Below are 15,079 nucleotides of genomic sequence, written 5' to 3'. Positions count from 1 at the left end.
AAGAGAGGAGAAGAAAATGAAATGATTGAGAAAAGTGTGGTATTGTGTTTGTTCATATTTTAGAAGCAAAGTACGTTGAAATCCAAAATCACACAAAATCCAGTAGATATTGAATAACACTAGATTTTAATGGATTTTTAAAAATACCCAATTGAATAACACCTGATTCTTAAATACATCAAACTCCTTTAAAAACCACAATCCAATAACACCCCCTTAGTTTGTTGGTTGTTTTTCAGAAATTACCGACGGACACGTTAGTTTTTTTGACGGATTACCGACGGATATATAATTTTCTTCGCGTGTGTCAAATTTTGGTCCGTGGATAATTAGTTTTGACATATTGGGAATTTCAAAGTAAGAATGATGAAAATGCACCAAAACAAATGTCTATACAGCTTTCTTAATTAAATTAAATAGTTTTATAATATTTTGACTGAATTATGCATAATTTTTAATACATTCTACAGGGTGAAACAAGCCATTTCAGAATTTCATTTAAAAAAAAAAAAAACAACAACAAGATGAATACTTTTTGTTTATCGAGTAAATCTTTTTAGTATCACAACAAACGGAGTATATGTTTACGTACGTTCATTATTGGATTATTATAGAACGTAGATGAAGTCATCATCATCTACATTGATCAAGAAACTGAAAAAAACACACACACTAAAGAATATAGAAAGCTGCTTATAGTTTTTTTTGATAATCCGCTTCTCATTCAAAAGCCCATTAATTTTGAAGTCAGTACGAATCTGGTATGGAGTTTAGTCTTTGATCATATCCCAAACAGCTTGGTACGCTAGGTCATGAAGGCTATTGATGCCTAGGTAATCCGCAGCATGAAGGAGATCAAAGATCGTGGATTGATCATCGATTTGCATGATGAATTCCTCGTCCCACTTCTTGAGATCTTCGTCAGAGGTAGGATCATCGAAGACGGGGACGACGGGGTGCTTCTTGCAGTACTTGGTCACCAACGCAAGAATCTTGCCGTTCACTAATGGAATCGGGATATCTTCGAAACCTTCTTCAATCATATGAGCTATGAGCTGGCTTCGGCGTGCGGCAGCTTCTTCAATCTCAAACGTGATACCATCGGAGCTCTTCAACATGATCATCTTCGTCGACGTTTTTTTATCTTTCTCTGGAAGCAGCAATTTGATGAAATAGATTTTAAGAATTGAGAGCAGAGAACGATAGAATAGAAAGGTGATGATTGATGCAGGTTGTGAACCTATGCGTCTGTTTATTTATAAGCCAAAAATTTTTCGTAGATGTATTGCGTCAAGTAAGTCACAAACAAAAGCATGAAGTTGTACTAAATTCTTTGATACATTGTATCTTTCATGTGTCCTTTTGATTAGGACCACACAACTTTTTTAAATTAGGAATTTCGTGTTTTATAGTGTTTTAACTCCTAAGTTTGTTTGTAATACCAATTTTTATCAATTGGACTAACCACCGCCGACTCAAATTTCAATAAACTTTTTCATTAGGAATGCACTATGATGAAAGTTGTTGTATGCACACACATACGTGTCTTCTAACTAAACGTTGTCGTTTAAATTGAAACGGTTAAGAGAATAAAATTTGCATCTCGAGGACCCGTATTTATCGTCACATATTAAAAAAAGTCCAATAGTTTTAAAACGTTTTCAATTATACACTCACTTCTGGTTAACCCTAAACCGAAACTCTCTGTTTCAAAACCACGGCTTCTTCGACCACATCTACTATATATATTTTCACTTTATTTCAGATATTATTTACTTCTCCGAGAGCAAAAATTGAAACTCGGAGCTTTTTGAAATTCACGGCGGACCTGGGGAGATACGAGCACCGGAAGAGAAAAAAATGGCGGAGGAGGCGATTCTAGGGTTTCTGCAGAACAACGAAAATATCGCAGATTCCGGTCAATTCGCCGCCGAACATAACCATAACCACGACGAACTCGTCAATGTCGTCAAGAGCTTACAAGCTTTTCGTTACATTGAGACTCAGGTAACACCACCACTTGCCACGTTCTATTCAAGTTGAATTTGGCCTGATGGAGAAGAAGAATCATGGATTTATATGAGGATTTAGCTTTTTGTGTGAGGATTTAGATTGTAGGGTCTTAGTAGTGATTTAACTTATAGGAGATCATGAATGGCTATGAACAATCACCTTATTGAGTCTCTGTTTTTGAGGGTTTAATGGTTGCATTGGTTACATTGGTTACATAAGCATTATTGCAAATGTGGTGTTTCATTGTTTTTTTTTATGCAGGACATTAGACGAGTAACATTGGTTTTGACTGAGGAAGGGAAGAAATATGCTGTGGAAGGATCCCCCGAGGTACAGCTTTTCTTGGCTGTTCCTGCGGAAGGTAGCATATCGATGGATGAACTGAAGGTGTGTTTTTTTTTTAATGGAAACAACATTCACATATCTTGTGATTCTTGATTATTCTAATTTCCTTTATCATGATGACTTGTTGAGTCATGGATTCCATGTCATGTTTGAAATGACTGGTGTGAAACCTTACTGTTTCAGAGAAAATTAGATCCTTCTGTCTTCAATATTGGCTGTAAGCAAGTTGGAAAACACAACTGGGTGCAACTGGGAAAGCAAGTTTCTAGGAAGGTAATTACAAGGCATCCTGTGCATATTTTTTTATGCAGTGCTACTTGTTCTTTATGGTACTGAATTGGCATAGTTACTGTTGAATCTGCCAAGGAGTATAATGTAATGGGTTCTCACTTTTTTTTAGTACCTCTCTGCTTTGAAATGGCGTATATGAACTTGTATTATATGCAGTTCTAATTCTGCATCTATTTAGTCTGCGTCATTAGCTCTGAACCATTTTGTTGTAGGTTCAACACGTTGAAGATAAAGTGAAGAACTTGCTTTTACAAATACAGGAAGGAATGGTTTGTATTCATCTTCATTCAAAAGATTTTTTGTAGAATTCGTATGTAGCTTTGTAATTCATATGACTTTTTCCCCTCTAGGAACTTGACGAATCAAGTCTCAATTCTCTCAAAACCAGAAGCCTTATAGAATGAAAGTAAATATCTGCGCTTTTCATATGTAGATTATTTCTTTTCGGGAACATTTAGTTCAACCTTCTCTCTTTCTTCTTAGGGAATGGAAGGGCTATTCCGTAAAGAAAGGTCCTAACTATGCTCCCAAAAGAAAGAAATTTGCCACCGACTTGACGCGAGAAAATCTACAAACGTGTGTACTACTCCTTTCTTTTGTAACTTATTAATGATATTGGTGAGATAGAGCAAATAAGAGAGGAAATTGGTACTCCCCTGCAGCTAGAAAGAGCTACAATTCAAGGAGTATAATTTCAATGCTAAAGCAGCCTCTTGATGCTGGGCATCTTCATCCCCTTCTCAAGGTACTCAAACGTTAACAAATTGTTGAATGCCTTTACTTTAAGCTCAACATGTCTTCGCGTTTTGCATAACTCACACTGAAATATATTTTACGTGATAGTTATCTTTTCTGTCGCACAAAAAGGATATACTATTAATTTTAAAAATTGTTATATGTTTCAGGTACGGAAGCAGTTGAAAGACATATTCCGCCAGATGGGGTGAGACTTTTACCAAGTTTCTAGTATTTCCATTTTTCTGCTATGGGGGAAAAAATGATTTTTAGCCTTAGTGTGGTCACAGATTTGAAGAGATGCCAACAAACAACTTTGTGGAGAGCAGGTATTTTATCAGTTAGATGTGTATATCTCTTTTGATACTATATAGCGAAGCATCTCATGCAATTCTATCGACCTTTTTCACAATCCGTCTAGTTATCAAGGAATCATGTTTGGAGGCCTTCAGCTTTTTTGTGATTAAAAAGATAATTCTCCTTTCTGTACATTGGTTGATATTAACCCTTTTTCCTATGCTTTGTAGCTTCTGGAATTTTGATGCACTGTTCCAGCCTCAGCAGCATCCTGCTCGTGACTCTCATGACACCTTCTTTTTAAAAGGTTCAATGTTTGTATGCTCAGTCACTGAGTTTATCTTTGGGACAGTTCTTCCCAGCTACTTAATGACATCTCAATGAAAGAAAATTTAACTGCTAAGTTTAATCTGTGAATGTTTTGACTGTAGCTCCTTCAACTACAAGGGAATTGCCAGAAGATTATGTTGAGAGGGTGAAACAAGTTCATGAGTCTGGTGGATACGGATCGAGAGGGTATCAACTCGTTTTTGATGCTTACTACCTCTGATAGTCATAGTACTAAAATAATTTCTGATCTCCCATCATATTTTCCATTGTACAGGTATAAATATGATTGGAAAAGAGAGGAAGCAAACAAAAATCTCCTTCGTACCCACACAACGGCGGTCTCATCTAGGATGCTAAATGCACTCGCAAAGGTCTGACTCAATTTGACTTTGGCCTTCCATTTCTCAAAAGCTGTAGTAGAATATTTATCCGGAGTAGAATTTATATTATCCTTTGCCGTAGAAACCTTTCACTCCCAAGAAGTACTTTTCTATAGACCGTGTCTTCAGAAACGAGGCTGTTGACCGAACCCATCTGGCAGAGTTCCATCAGATTGAAGGTAATTAGTTTTGACATATGGGTTTGAAAGTTAGAATGATGAAAAATGCACCAGAACTTACCATCAAATATTTCCCTCTTTTGCTCAGGTTTGGTCTGTGACCGTGGCCTTACGTTGGGTGATCTCATCGGTGTATTACATGACTTCTTCTCACGCTTAGGTAAATGCTTTATCACTTCTCTCGCTTTCACGTATTTTATTCTTCAAAAGTCACTTAAGAGAAAACAAAGGCTTAAACGTTACTTTATGGTTTTACAGGGATGTAAAAATAAACAGACACTAAAGATATTGTATCTGCTGTCATTTCCAGTAGAAGTTGGAAACTCTGGCATGTTCAGACCAGAGATGTTGCTACCCATGGGTCTCCCAGAGGATGTTCGAGTCATTGCATGGGGTGTCTCTCTTGAAAGGTAAAGTAATAGATATAATTAGACATCAGGGACACATTTTGATTACGAACAAAAGTGCTGACTCTTCTAGTTTTGTTTCATAAACAGACCAACAATGATTTTATACGGCATCGACAACATCCGTGATCTGTTTGGACACAAGGTACAAGATCTTACTCTTATTTATACTACAGCTTCTTTGAGAAGTAATGGTCTTATTGTTTTACTGTCATTTGTTACACAGGTGGATCTTGATCTCATTGAACGGAATGCCATCTGTCGCATTGGAATCGAGTGAGATGGATTTGGATTGTGTTTGTGACAGTTTCCTTGATTCAGTTTTACTCTGGGGGAGTGAACTTACTCAGCATGACGTACAAATGGAATACACAAATCTAGGAACCTTTAATTTCATACTATTACCGGCCCTGTTCTTGCGTGCCGAGGCTGTGAACAAAGCAAAGACGGACATCTTAACTTGTTTTTTACAAGACACTGAAAAATGAATGTTTATATTAATATTTCTAAATTAAGACTAATTTACACATGTTATATCGTTTATATTGTGCTAAATGTACACTGGCTATACACATTCATGTTACAAAACTAATCATTATGCTAAATCCTCTTCTTCAGAAGAGCCTGTCAAATCAAACTCGTCATCGGAGATGTCCTCATCCAAAAGTTGAGAATCCTCAGAGTCAGAGCCAAGACCAGCTTCGAACCTTTCTCTTCTCTCCACTTTCTCTTTTACTCTTCTCTCAAACTCTTCATCCGTACAAGCCAACATGTACCTGAGCTTGAAGTTAACTCTGTTCTGAACCATAATGGTGTGCCTTGGCATTATCCGACGCTCTAATGAGTAGCTAAAGAATCTGTTAAAAAGTATCATGTCACTTCATGGATTCTTAAAAGCTATATCTTGCAAACACTATATCATTTCATGTAGAAGTCTCTTATATTACCTGGGAAACTCAATGAGATCCTGAAGCGGACGGATCATTGTTCTTCGCAAGTAACGGTACTTTGGACGCAGATTATCAACGTTATATCGAAGTAGCATCAGGAAATCAGCAATCATTTCGCCTAGTTGATGAAATCGGATTCCCAATGATACATAGTACCTCATGTTGGGTTCTAGCTTCGTTCCTATACTGCATCCAAGTAGAGCTGGATCCATTGCGATAACTTTACCGATATTCTTTTGGGTTACTCCAGCTCTGGTCAAGAGAAAAATCACCTGTAGAGCCACAATTTATACAATATCAGATGCAGTTTCCGGGATCATCATATGCTATGAGTAACACTAACATCACACAACATCTTTGGTTCATAGAGGAAATAATACTAACCACAGGTCGGATTTTCTTGTAGAGGCTGTTTGTTAGTAAAGAAGGAAACTTTACTAACATGTTTCCAATGGCCTCATTAGGGATACCCATCTCCTGTAGAAATCTTACCTTTTAAAAAATACAAGAGAAGCTGAGTTAATGAAATCTGCTGTGTATATGTATAGGGAGTTCAAACTTCATAGCATATTACTAAGTTTAAATTACTTTTGGTGCGATTGTCTTCTCCAAGTCAATGCAGTAAAGAATTGGTTTCACAACAAGGATTCTTCTCATTCCTTCTTTGGGGATTCCAAGGTAGTAGAAATATTTGACCAGAGGCTTCCATCGTTCTTCAATACTGCATCCCATGAGGTGTGGCTTGAAGGCTAATAGTCTCCCAACTTCTTCTGTGCTAAGGCCAAACTCTTTCAGGTAGTTGATCTGGTTTAAGCCAAGCAACAACATTTATGAATATAAAAGATAATCCCTAACATTGGCGGATCAAAAAAATACATATAGCTGTAAGAACCTTTGTCTCCATCTGTTCGAATGAGAAGTACCCAATTATCTTTGGATAATCGTAGACCATCGTGCCAAAGTCATTCTGATTCATACCCATTTTCAAGAAGAAATCAACACGGCTTTTCACTTCTTCCATGCTGAAAGACAGTAACTCTGGACATCTTCCAACCACATATCCCATCCAATCCCTCCTGACACCATTACTCTCTAGATACTCAACAACCTCATCAAGCTCTTCACGACTACGTTGCAAGATGTTCTCCCCAGATCTCAAGAACGCAACTCCTATGAATTCACCCTTCACATGAATGGTTTTTAGCCATTCGATCATGATCCTTATGGAGTCAAGATTCCCCTTTGACATGCATATGATCTTCGCAATTCTATTATATGAAAACTCATGGTGCTTCAACCACCTGCACAGTTCAGAATCATAATATAAATAAAACTACTACTTTTCGAACTCCCCAAATCAAGCCAACAACATTGTAACTCAAGAACCATTATCTAGAGCAACTACTCAACACAAAGCATAAGCTTCCATAGAATTCAGTTTCATCTGAATTTAAAAATCTTAGATATACTCAAATCACAGAGAGAGAGTTAAATTTTTATTTCTCAGAGACCAATCATCGAACACCTTATGTGCACTAATAAAAAAGAGCTTGACCTTACAAGAGCCACGAAATTGGAGTCTTCTATAACAGTCCTGGCGCGAAGGTTAAACCTCGACTCTGAAAATTCCGGCAACCGCTTCAACGCGGCAGCTTCAATCATCACATGATCAACGAAATCACCCAAACGATCAGTCACATTAGTAGCATACGTAATCCCAAATCTACCTTTCCTAACCAAAGACTCTTTAATAATCTCTTTCGTCACTTTCCTCCTAATCTCAAGCGCCTTAACTATCATCTCCCTCTCGCTCTCTCCGTCGTCGTCGTCATCACCATGAGAGCCGAGAAACTTACGAAGCGAAGGAAGAGAGGAAGCAACATCAGCATCAGAAGCAGATTGAGCGTAGATTGAACCAGGGAACTGCGGAGTTCTTCGTGTTACAAGAGAGAGCTCGAGCAGCTTCGATCGGTCATCACCGTCAACATCACGCCGCGGAGGAGGAGGAGCGAAGGTTTCTTGAGATTCGTTAGGGTTTTTGTTGAGCTTTAGGTCTCGATTATGGCGGATGTATAGAGAAAGGGATTTAGCATTGTGCCGGCGACGGATTACTGTGACTTGTGATTCGTCGGGATGGTCTTGACGGCGGAGAGAGGAGGAGATGAGGGAGAACGATGAGGTGTAGCTAATGTTACAGTAGAGAAGCATTAGAGCTGGTCGGTCGGAGAATTTGAGATTACAGCCAACGGAGAAGTAATGGGAAAGAGATAGATAGAGCAACGGCTCGGAGAAGATGAAACTAAAGGATAAATAAATAATAAGTTAGAAATATAGCAAATGGTTCTATGGTCTAGCGGTTAGGACATTGGACTCTGAATCCAGTAACCCGAGTTCAATTCTCGGTAGAACCTTTACCTTTTGTTTTTTATTTATCAATAATTGTTTGGGCTGGGCCTTGTTTTGTGTTCATCACTTCTCAAGAGATACATGTGTTCATCTTTCTACTTCTTTATATATCCTCTGTTTCTTTGTGTTCTGTTTTGAGTCCTACCTACACTTCCAATATCTGATTGACTGATTGTGATTACTTTTAGAGGAATTCTATATCTAGAATCAATCCGGAAGAAACTTGACACCATGTTACTTACTGCACAAAACTCTAAGAAAAAAATGGCTAACTAAAGTCGCATTGTATTTCAACAAATTTAGTAAGCATATTGTGCATAAAAGGCTAAAAGAATGGCATAACCAACCTTTTTTACAACTTAAGAGTTCTACAGAAGGCTTTATTCCGTAATAAGAGTACTTTTATCAATTCACATTAGTGCAAAAAGATTACTCTTGAGCCTTCACTCTTCAGATAACAAGCTGTTATATTTTTCATACCCACAAGCTGCTCAAACAGTAGATGTGATTGATATCCTTCAGTACGTCCTGCAAGTTGCATGAAAATCTAACTAAGCCTTTGAAGCTAGGAGAAGAAGACTAAAGAAGACAAAAAGAAGTAAAAGCAGAGTTATCACAGATCCATCTGCATACCTGTATGTATGTTATCATCAAAGTGTAACAGTTCGACAAAGCTGAATGGAAGGAGTGTTGTTATAGGTCGTAAGCACAACAGCAGCTGATTCAATAATCCCCCAAATCTCACCTCTCTCCCGTAATTCAAAAGAGATCTCTACGCACCAAATCTCTTTTTTCCCTTTATACTCACTAAACCAACTCTGATCAGACCCCAAAATCACCAAGTTCCCATCAAAATTCTCCATTCTAGACTCCCTGAGATTCATATTACCAGGAAAACCTTGTAAACCATTTACATGTCTCAATAGTTTCTGCTTTCGATCATATAACGCTATTGGACCTCCAACCACCTCCATCATTGGGTTAATACAAACCAACAAATCATCTATCACACAATACGACATGTGCCACACAGAACGCAAGTGATCCAACTCCTGTCCTTGATGGAACCATCTCATGTTTATGGGGTCTAAAGCACAACATAACACACCACCATCCATAAGGTAAATATTCTTCTCCATCACCGCATACTTCACAAACTCTTTATACATATCAGGTAGGTACGGAAACTCCAATCCAGTCCAAGTCTGTTCCTTTATATCGAACACTTCTATCCAGTTACACAACTGCATCGAACAACCTCCGATCACATAAATCTTTCCGTCGATCACTCCGGCGCCTGCACGGAAGCGAGACATACGCATTCTCGGGAGCAAACGACACCTGCAAGATTTGCAATCCATGAGAATCATACTTGACGTTGGTCTTCCGCCGACGAGTCCACCGATTACGTAGATATCAGATCCGTTTGTGACGATAGCAGCTTCAAAAGGCATGGGAGGGATTGAATCGATTAGGGTTAATCTCCAAGAAAGCGTGTTGGGCAAGTTTCGATAGGGTACACGTTGCAGAACGTACCAACTAGGCTTTTCTAACGGAATTAGTCTGATGTACGCATAAAGAACGCTTTCCGTAAGCCCCAGGTTCGAGCGCTTGACGTAGAGATCACGCGACCTGATGATATCTCGGAAGTTACTGCAGACGAGGGATAGTTTCTGGTAGTGACATATCTCAACGAGCGCGAAGCAACTTAGCGTGAGATCGTCTGGGATCGGTAGAGAATACGACAACTTTTCTTTCAGTTTCTTGTTTCGGTTATTCTCTTCTTCTTCTTTACGTTTCTTCTCGACTTCTTTACGTTTCTTGTTTGGATCGTCGCCATTAGAGCCGCCGGAAGTTTCAGAGATTACAACCATTGTGCCGTTTGTTTGGAGTTAGTCAGCACAACGAATTGATTTAAAGCGAGTTCAAGTTTTTTATCCAACAACGAAAATGGTGCGTATTTACTATTTATAACCCATCAATGTATGTATCATTATTTTACCAATTAGTATAATAAATTCAATATTTCAATAATTCAGAAATTTTGGTGTGTTTTATCAGTTGATATTTGTATAAAGTCACAACAACCACCGGTTGACTAAACCGGCTTTTTCATCTACAAATCCCTAAACCAAGATTTCTTATTTGCTGATATCTTTAGCTTACGCCATTACCGGATCTAAAGCATCATCAGATAAATTTTCTCTTCTCTTTGTACATAGATTAGCTTCAGGGCTTTGTATCAACTTGTCTTTATATTTTTGTTAGTTTGATATTGTAGAAAATGAGGATGCAGGAGAGAGCACAGTTTTAACTATTTAATCTGGTTTGTTTGCTTATATCAACAGATCCCTAAACCCAAAACTTCATCATATATGTTTGATGATATATATATATATATATATATATATATAGTAGAAACACATTTAGGTTCTGTTATGTTTGTTTGTGATCACTTGCAAAGGAACATTAAAATCCAAAAGCAAACGGAAAGAGCTTACTTGCAATAGTGAGACTCCACAATCCATCCCAAACACATAGCTACACCCAGATATGCCTTTAGTAAGAATATTGTATAAAGGCTAAACGAGAAATTGATAGTTAAGAGGTACAAAGCTTGATGGTTGCAGCGTCCACGTCTATCAGTGTTGGTCAGATATGTTCAACGATTCATCACCGAGAAACAGGCTCGAACATGGTTAAAATTTTGAATATAGCAAAATGGCTTCATGCATGGTTGTGCTTTGTAGTTTGTATCAACTCCTTGTATTTTGTCAATTTGATATACAGTAGTAGTTAATCATAAACTCAAAACCACCGGTTAACTAAACTGTTTTGATTTGTTAATCTCTAAAGTCTAAACCACTAATTTCATACTGCTCATTTAATAGAAGCACATTGAGTTTTGTTTCTTTGTTCTCCTACTTCTTGATATATCCTCTGTTTCAGACCATGTTTAATTCACAAAACCCAATGGTCCATATATTAAACCATAGATAAACTTATTAGAACTCAAGAGATTTGTGGCAAGATTGAAACTAAGTTCCTACAAACAAGGAAAAAAATGCATCATGGAAATAGAGACGTGAACTACTTCTCTCTTCCTAAAAACGTAGTTATCCATGCAAAGGGTGAGGAGTCTTAAGGCGTTAGATAAACAGCTTCTTAGTAACATAGCTAACTTAAGATGCATGTGTTCATCTTTCTCCTTCTTCACATATCCTCTGTTTCTTGTGCTCTGTTTTGCGTCCTACCTACAGTTTCAATATCTGATTGTAATTACTTTCAGAGGAATTCTATATCTAGAATCAATTCTATATAGCATAAAAGGCCAAAAGAATGGCCTAACCAACCCTTTTTACATGTTAAGAGTTCTAGACAGAAGACTCTATATACGTAAAAGTATTTCTTACAAATTCATATTAGTGCAAAAAAGGTTACTCTTGAAACTTCAGACAACAGTCTGTCAATAGACCAACAAGCTGCTCAAACAGTTGATGTGTGATATATATCCTTCACCTGCAAGTTACATGAAAATCTAACTAAGCTTTTAAAGCTAGAGAGAAGACTAAAGACTAAAAGAAGTGAAGCAGAGTCATCACAGAACCATACCTGCATGTACCAATGTATCATCAAACTGTAACAGTTGGACAAAGCTCAATGAAAGGAAAGATGTTAAAGGTCGTAAACACAACCTTTAGATGTCCACGTCAATGTTTTGGGTTCGAAAGCATAATCAAAGACTCTACCCTTAAGGTAAATCTTCTTCTCCATCCCCGCATATGTCAAACACTCTGAATCCACATATGGTAGGCTCGGAATCTTCAGTCCACTCCAAGTCAGTTTCTTTATATAGAACACTCCCACCCAATCACACAACTCAACGTCTCAACCAAACAACCTCCGATCACATAAATCTTTCCGTCGATCACTCCGGCGTCTGCGCGGAAGCGAGACATACGCATTCTCAGGAGCAAGCGACACCTGTGAGATTTGAAATCCATGAGAATCAAACTTTACGTGGATCTTCCACCGACAAGGCTGTGAATCCAAATTGTTTTTTTAGATGAAGTCGCTTTGGTCCATCTTTGACCTTATGCCAACATGCAAATCCAAGCGACTTCATCTAAAAAAGCAATTTGGACTAACAGCCTTGTAGAGAGAAGAAGAACCAGATTCGTTTTCAGTGTAACCAGACTCTTCTTCGGATGAAGAAGCCATCGGAGGAGGGTTCTCAATTTTTGGGATGCAAAACTCTTCCACTCCTCTCTTTGCCTCTGTCAATTTTAGTTTGCTCTTTTGAAGTTTTTTTTTTATAGAATGAGAGTAACGCTTTAGGGTTCCTCTAGTGGTATCTTTAATTGGTTTAGTTGGAATCCTTAGCCGTAAATTTAACTTTGAAAACAGAATTAACACTGATTAGCAAACAATTTTGAAAATGAAATGTTTTTAACGGCTGGGATTAAATCTCATTTTTCTGTAAGAATTTGAAGGGTTAGGATTAGGAATCTTTTAGCCTCTTGGGCTACCTTCGTATGTAGTTGGCATTTACTAGATTTTCATTTTTTTTTGTTATTCTATTTTATTTCCACTAAAATTTTGAAAATAAAAGAAAGAAAAATCAAACGCTTCGACCATCATCGTCTTTCCGTCTACAGGCCTCGTCTCGTCCTTTTAGAATTAGGGTCTTTATTTTCATTTTAATATTATGCTTAGCACATGAGTCATTATCACAAAAGTTGATATGGCCGAGTTGGTCTAAGGCGCAGGATTAAGGTTCCTGTCCGAAAGGGCGTGGGTTCAAATCCCACTGTCAACAAATTTTTTTTTTTTTTTGTTTTTGTTTGCTTTTTCTTCTTCTTGCCAACTACACCGACCCAATAATACAAGCCCAATTGTTTCGGCCCAGTGTAATGATGATATTCAACTTGAGTCTTAAGGGGGGTAAAAGTGTCATTTCCTGAGATGAGATATTTTGCCTCTCCTCCACTGAGATATTTTTTATTTCCTTGGGACAAAGAAAAATATCTTTCCTCGCATGGTCGCCGTCGTCTTTTTTTCCATTATTTTGCGCATTAAAACAAACAAAAAGTGTCACGTGATATGTTCCCCAACCACTACAATTTTTTTTTTGTGAGTAAACCACACATCTAACCATGGTTAAACCAATCTATCACTAAACCCTAGAAAATATCTTAACCTTGAGTTAGTCATCATCTCAGCCTCCCTCCTCCTATTATAAATTGAAGACTTCGTCTTCTTCACTCTTCACAACTCTCTTTCGTCCCTCACTGTTAAACCCTAGATCTTCTTCTTTTTTCTCAAAAACATTTCAATGGCGTCCGCAGATGTTGAGTTCCGGTGCTTCGTTGGAGGTCTAGCCTGGGCCACCGATGACAGAGCTCTTGAGACAGCCTTCTCTCAATACGGCGACGTTGTTGATTCCAAGGTCTGTTACACGCCGAGATCGGACTCCGAGTGATCTTCCTCGACGGATCTGTTCCGATCTTGTGTTTCTCTGTTACTTGATTCGATTACTCTGTTACTATTCGTTCGTTCTTTGTTACTACTACTACTGTTACTTGTTTTTTCCCTAATCGGTACGTTCATCTTCCTGCTTCTGTGAGCCTGGAGATCGATCGGTTTTTTTAGTTTCTTCTGTAGATCTCATGCTTTTTGATGAACTGTGTTGGATTGTGTTGCTGATTTTGATTTTGTTATCTGTTGTTGTGTTGAACTAAACAGATCATTAACGATCGTGAGACCGGAAGATCAAGGGGATTCGGATTCGTGACCTTCAAGGATGAGAAATCCATGAAGGATGCGATTGAGGGAATGAACGGACAAGAGCTCGATGGTCGTAGCATCACCGTCAACGAGGCTCAGTCACGAGGAAGCGGTGGCGGAGGCGGCGGCCGTGGAGGTGGTGGCGGTGGATACCGTAGCGGAGGCGGAGGTGGTGGTTACAACTCCGGAGGTGGCGGAGGATACGGTGGAGGAAGACGTGAGGGAGGATACAGCGGCGGTGGTGGCGGTGGATCTTACTCGAGAGGAGGTGGTGGCGGAGGATACGGTGGTGGAGGAAGACGTGAAGGTGGAGGAGGTTACGGTGGAGGTGAAGGAGGAAGTTACGGAGGAAGCGGTGGAGGAGGATGGTAATTCCTTTAATTAGATCGGGGATTATTCTCTTTTTCGTCTCTTGTTATGTTTCTGCTTCGTTGTGTTGGTTCTATCAGTCTCTTTGGGTTATCTGCTTCCGCATCTTAGATTTGATGTAACAGTTTCGTGATTTAGGTATTTTGGTATCTGGAAACGCAATGTTAAGTCACTCTTTGGTTCTCTAAATAACAAAATTTTCTTCGCCAGATTTATCTTTTTTTTGCTTTGGTTCTCTATATAACTTGATTTTGTCGGTGATTCAATCTATATTTGGTATGGTTAAGCTTGTTAAGTTCAATATCTTAGAACCATAGGACTTCAGAAATGCCGTTAATTGCAAATTTGTACAACTCGGCTCTCTATTATGATTTCTAGCCATGATAATTATATTTTTACATTTCTCACTCATCTCTCTGCCACCTTATGAATATCTCTGCTCAACTATCACGCGTAGAACTGTTTATGAGGGAACTGCATACCGTGCAGTCGTATATTCCTTGCTATCATTACTGAAGATCAGTCCCCATCCTCCTAAGGGGAATCCTACTCCTTTTCATAAAAGGCTAACAAATCCAATGAGATCTCTT

General features: G+C 38.4%; 4 protein-coding genes, 2 non-coding genes and 1 pseudogene across 6 annotated transcripts; 4 read left to right on the top strand and 3 right to left on the bottom strand.

The window, feature by feature from the left end:
- Nucleotides 473–1,246, bottom strand: LOC104713621 (SKP1-like protein 10). The gene has a single exon (XM_010430790.2). It carries the CDS (start codon nt 1,122–1,124, stop codon nt 771–773), a length of 354 nt encoding a protein of 117 aa, XP_010429092.1. The 5' UTR covers nt 1,125–1,246; the 3' UTR covers nt 473–770.
- Nucleotides 1,778–5,511, top strand: LOC104713619 (annotated as a pseudogene).
- On the bottom strand, nt 5,456–8,156 carry LOC104713620 (transcription termination factor MTERF2, chloroplastic-like). Its single transcript, XM_010430789.2, has 6 exons — nt 7,483–8,156; nt 6,820–7,228; nt 6,516–6,731; nt 6,312–6,419; nt 5,925–6,199; nt 5,456–5,834 (listed from the first exon to the last, which is right to left on the bottom strand). The coding sequence occupies exons 1-6, from the start codon at nt 8,133–8,135 to the stop codon at nt 5,573–5,575; spliced, it is 1,923 nt and encodes a 640-aa protein (XP_010429091.1). The 5' UTR covers nt 8,136–8,156; the 3' UTR covers nt 5,456–5,572.
- Nucleotides 8,267–8,338, top strand: TRNAQ-CUG. Its single transcript has one exon. It is a non-coding gene; the product is annotated as a tRNA-Gln (tRNA).
- LOC104715889 (putative F-box/kelch-repeat protein At2g21680) lies at nt 8,984–10,207 on the bottom strand. Its single transcript, XM_010433256.1, has one exon. It carries the CDS (start codon nt 10,205–10,207, stop codon nt 8,984–8,986), a length of 1,224 nt encoding a protein of 407 aa, XP_010431558.1.
- On the top strand, nt 13,072–13,152 carry TRNAL-AAG. Its single transcript has one exon. It is a non-coding gene; the product is annotated as a tRNA-Leu (tRNA).
- Nucleotides 13,585–14,702, top strand: LOC104713618 (glycine-rich RNA-binding protein GRP1A-like). Its single transcript, XM_010430788.2, has 2 exons — nt 13,585–13,782; nt 14,079–14,702. Exons 1-2 carry the CDS (start codon nt 13,669–13,671, stop codon nt 14,490–14,492), a joined length of 528 nt encoding a protein of 175 aa, XP_010429090.1. The 5' UTR covers nt 13,585–13,668; the 3' UTR covers nt 14,493–14,702.

This window comes from Camelina sativa, chromosome 9 (genome assembly GCF_000633955.1).
Source record: "Camelina sativa cultivar DH55 chromosome 9, Cs, whole genome shotgun sequence".
NCBI lineage: Eukaryota > Viridiplantae > Streptophyta > Magnoliopsida > Brassicales > Brassicaceae > Camelina > Camelina sativa.
Note: the sequence above shows the minus strand (reverse complement) of the source record. Positions and strands in the feature narration are given on the sequence as shown.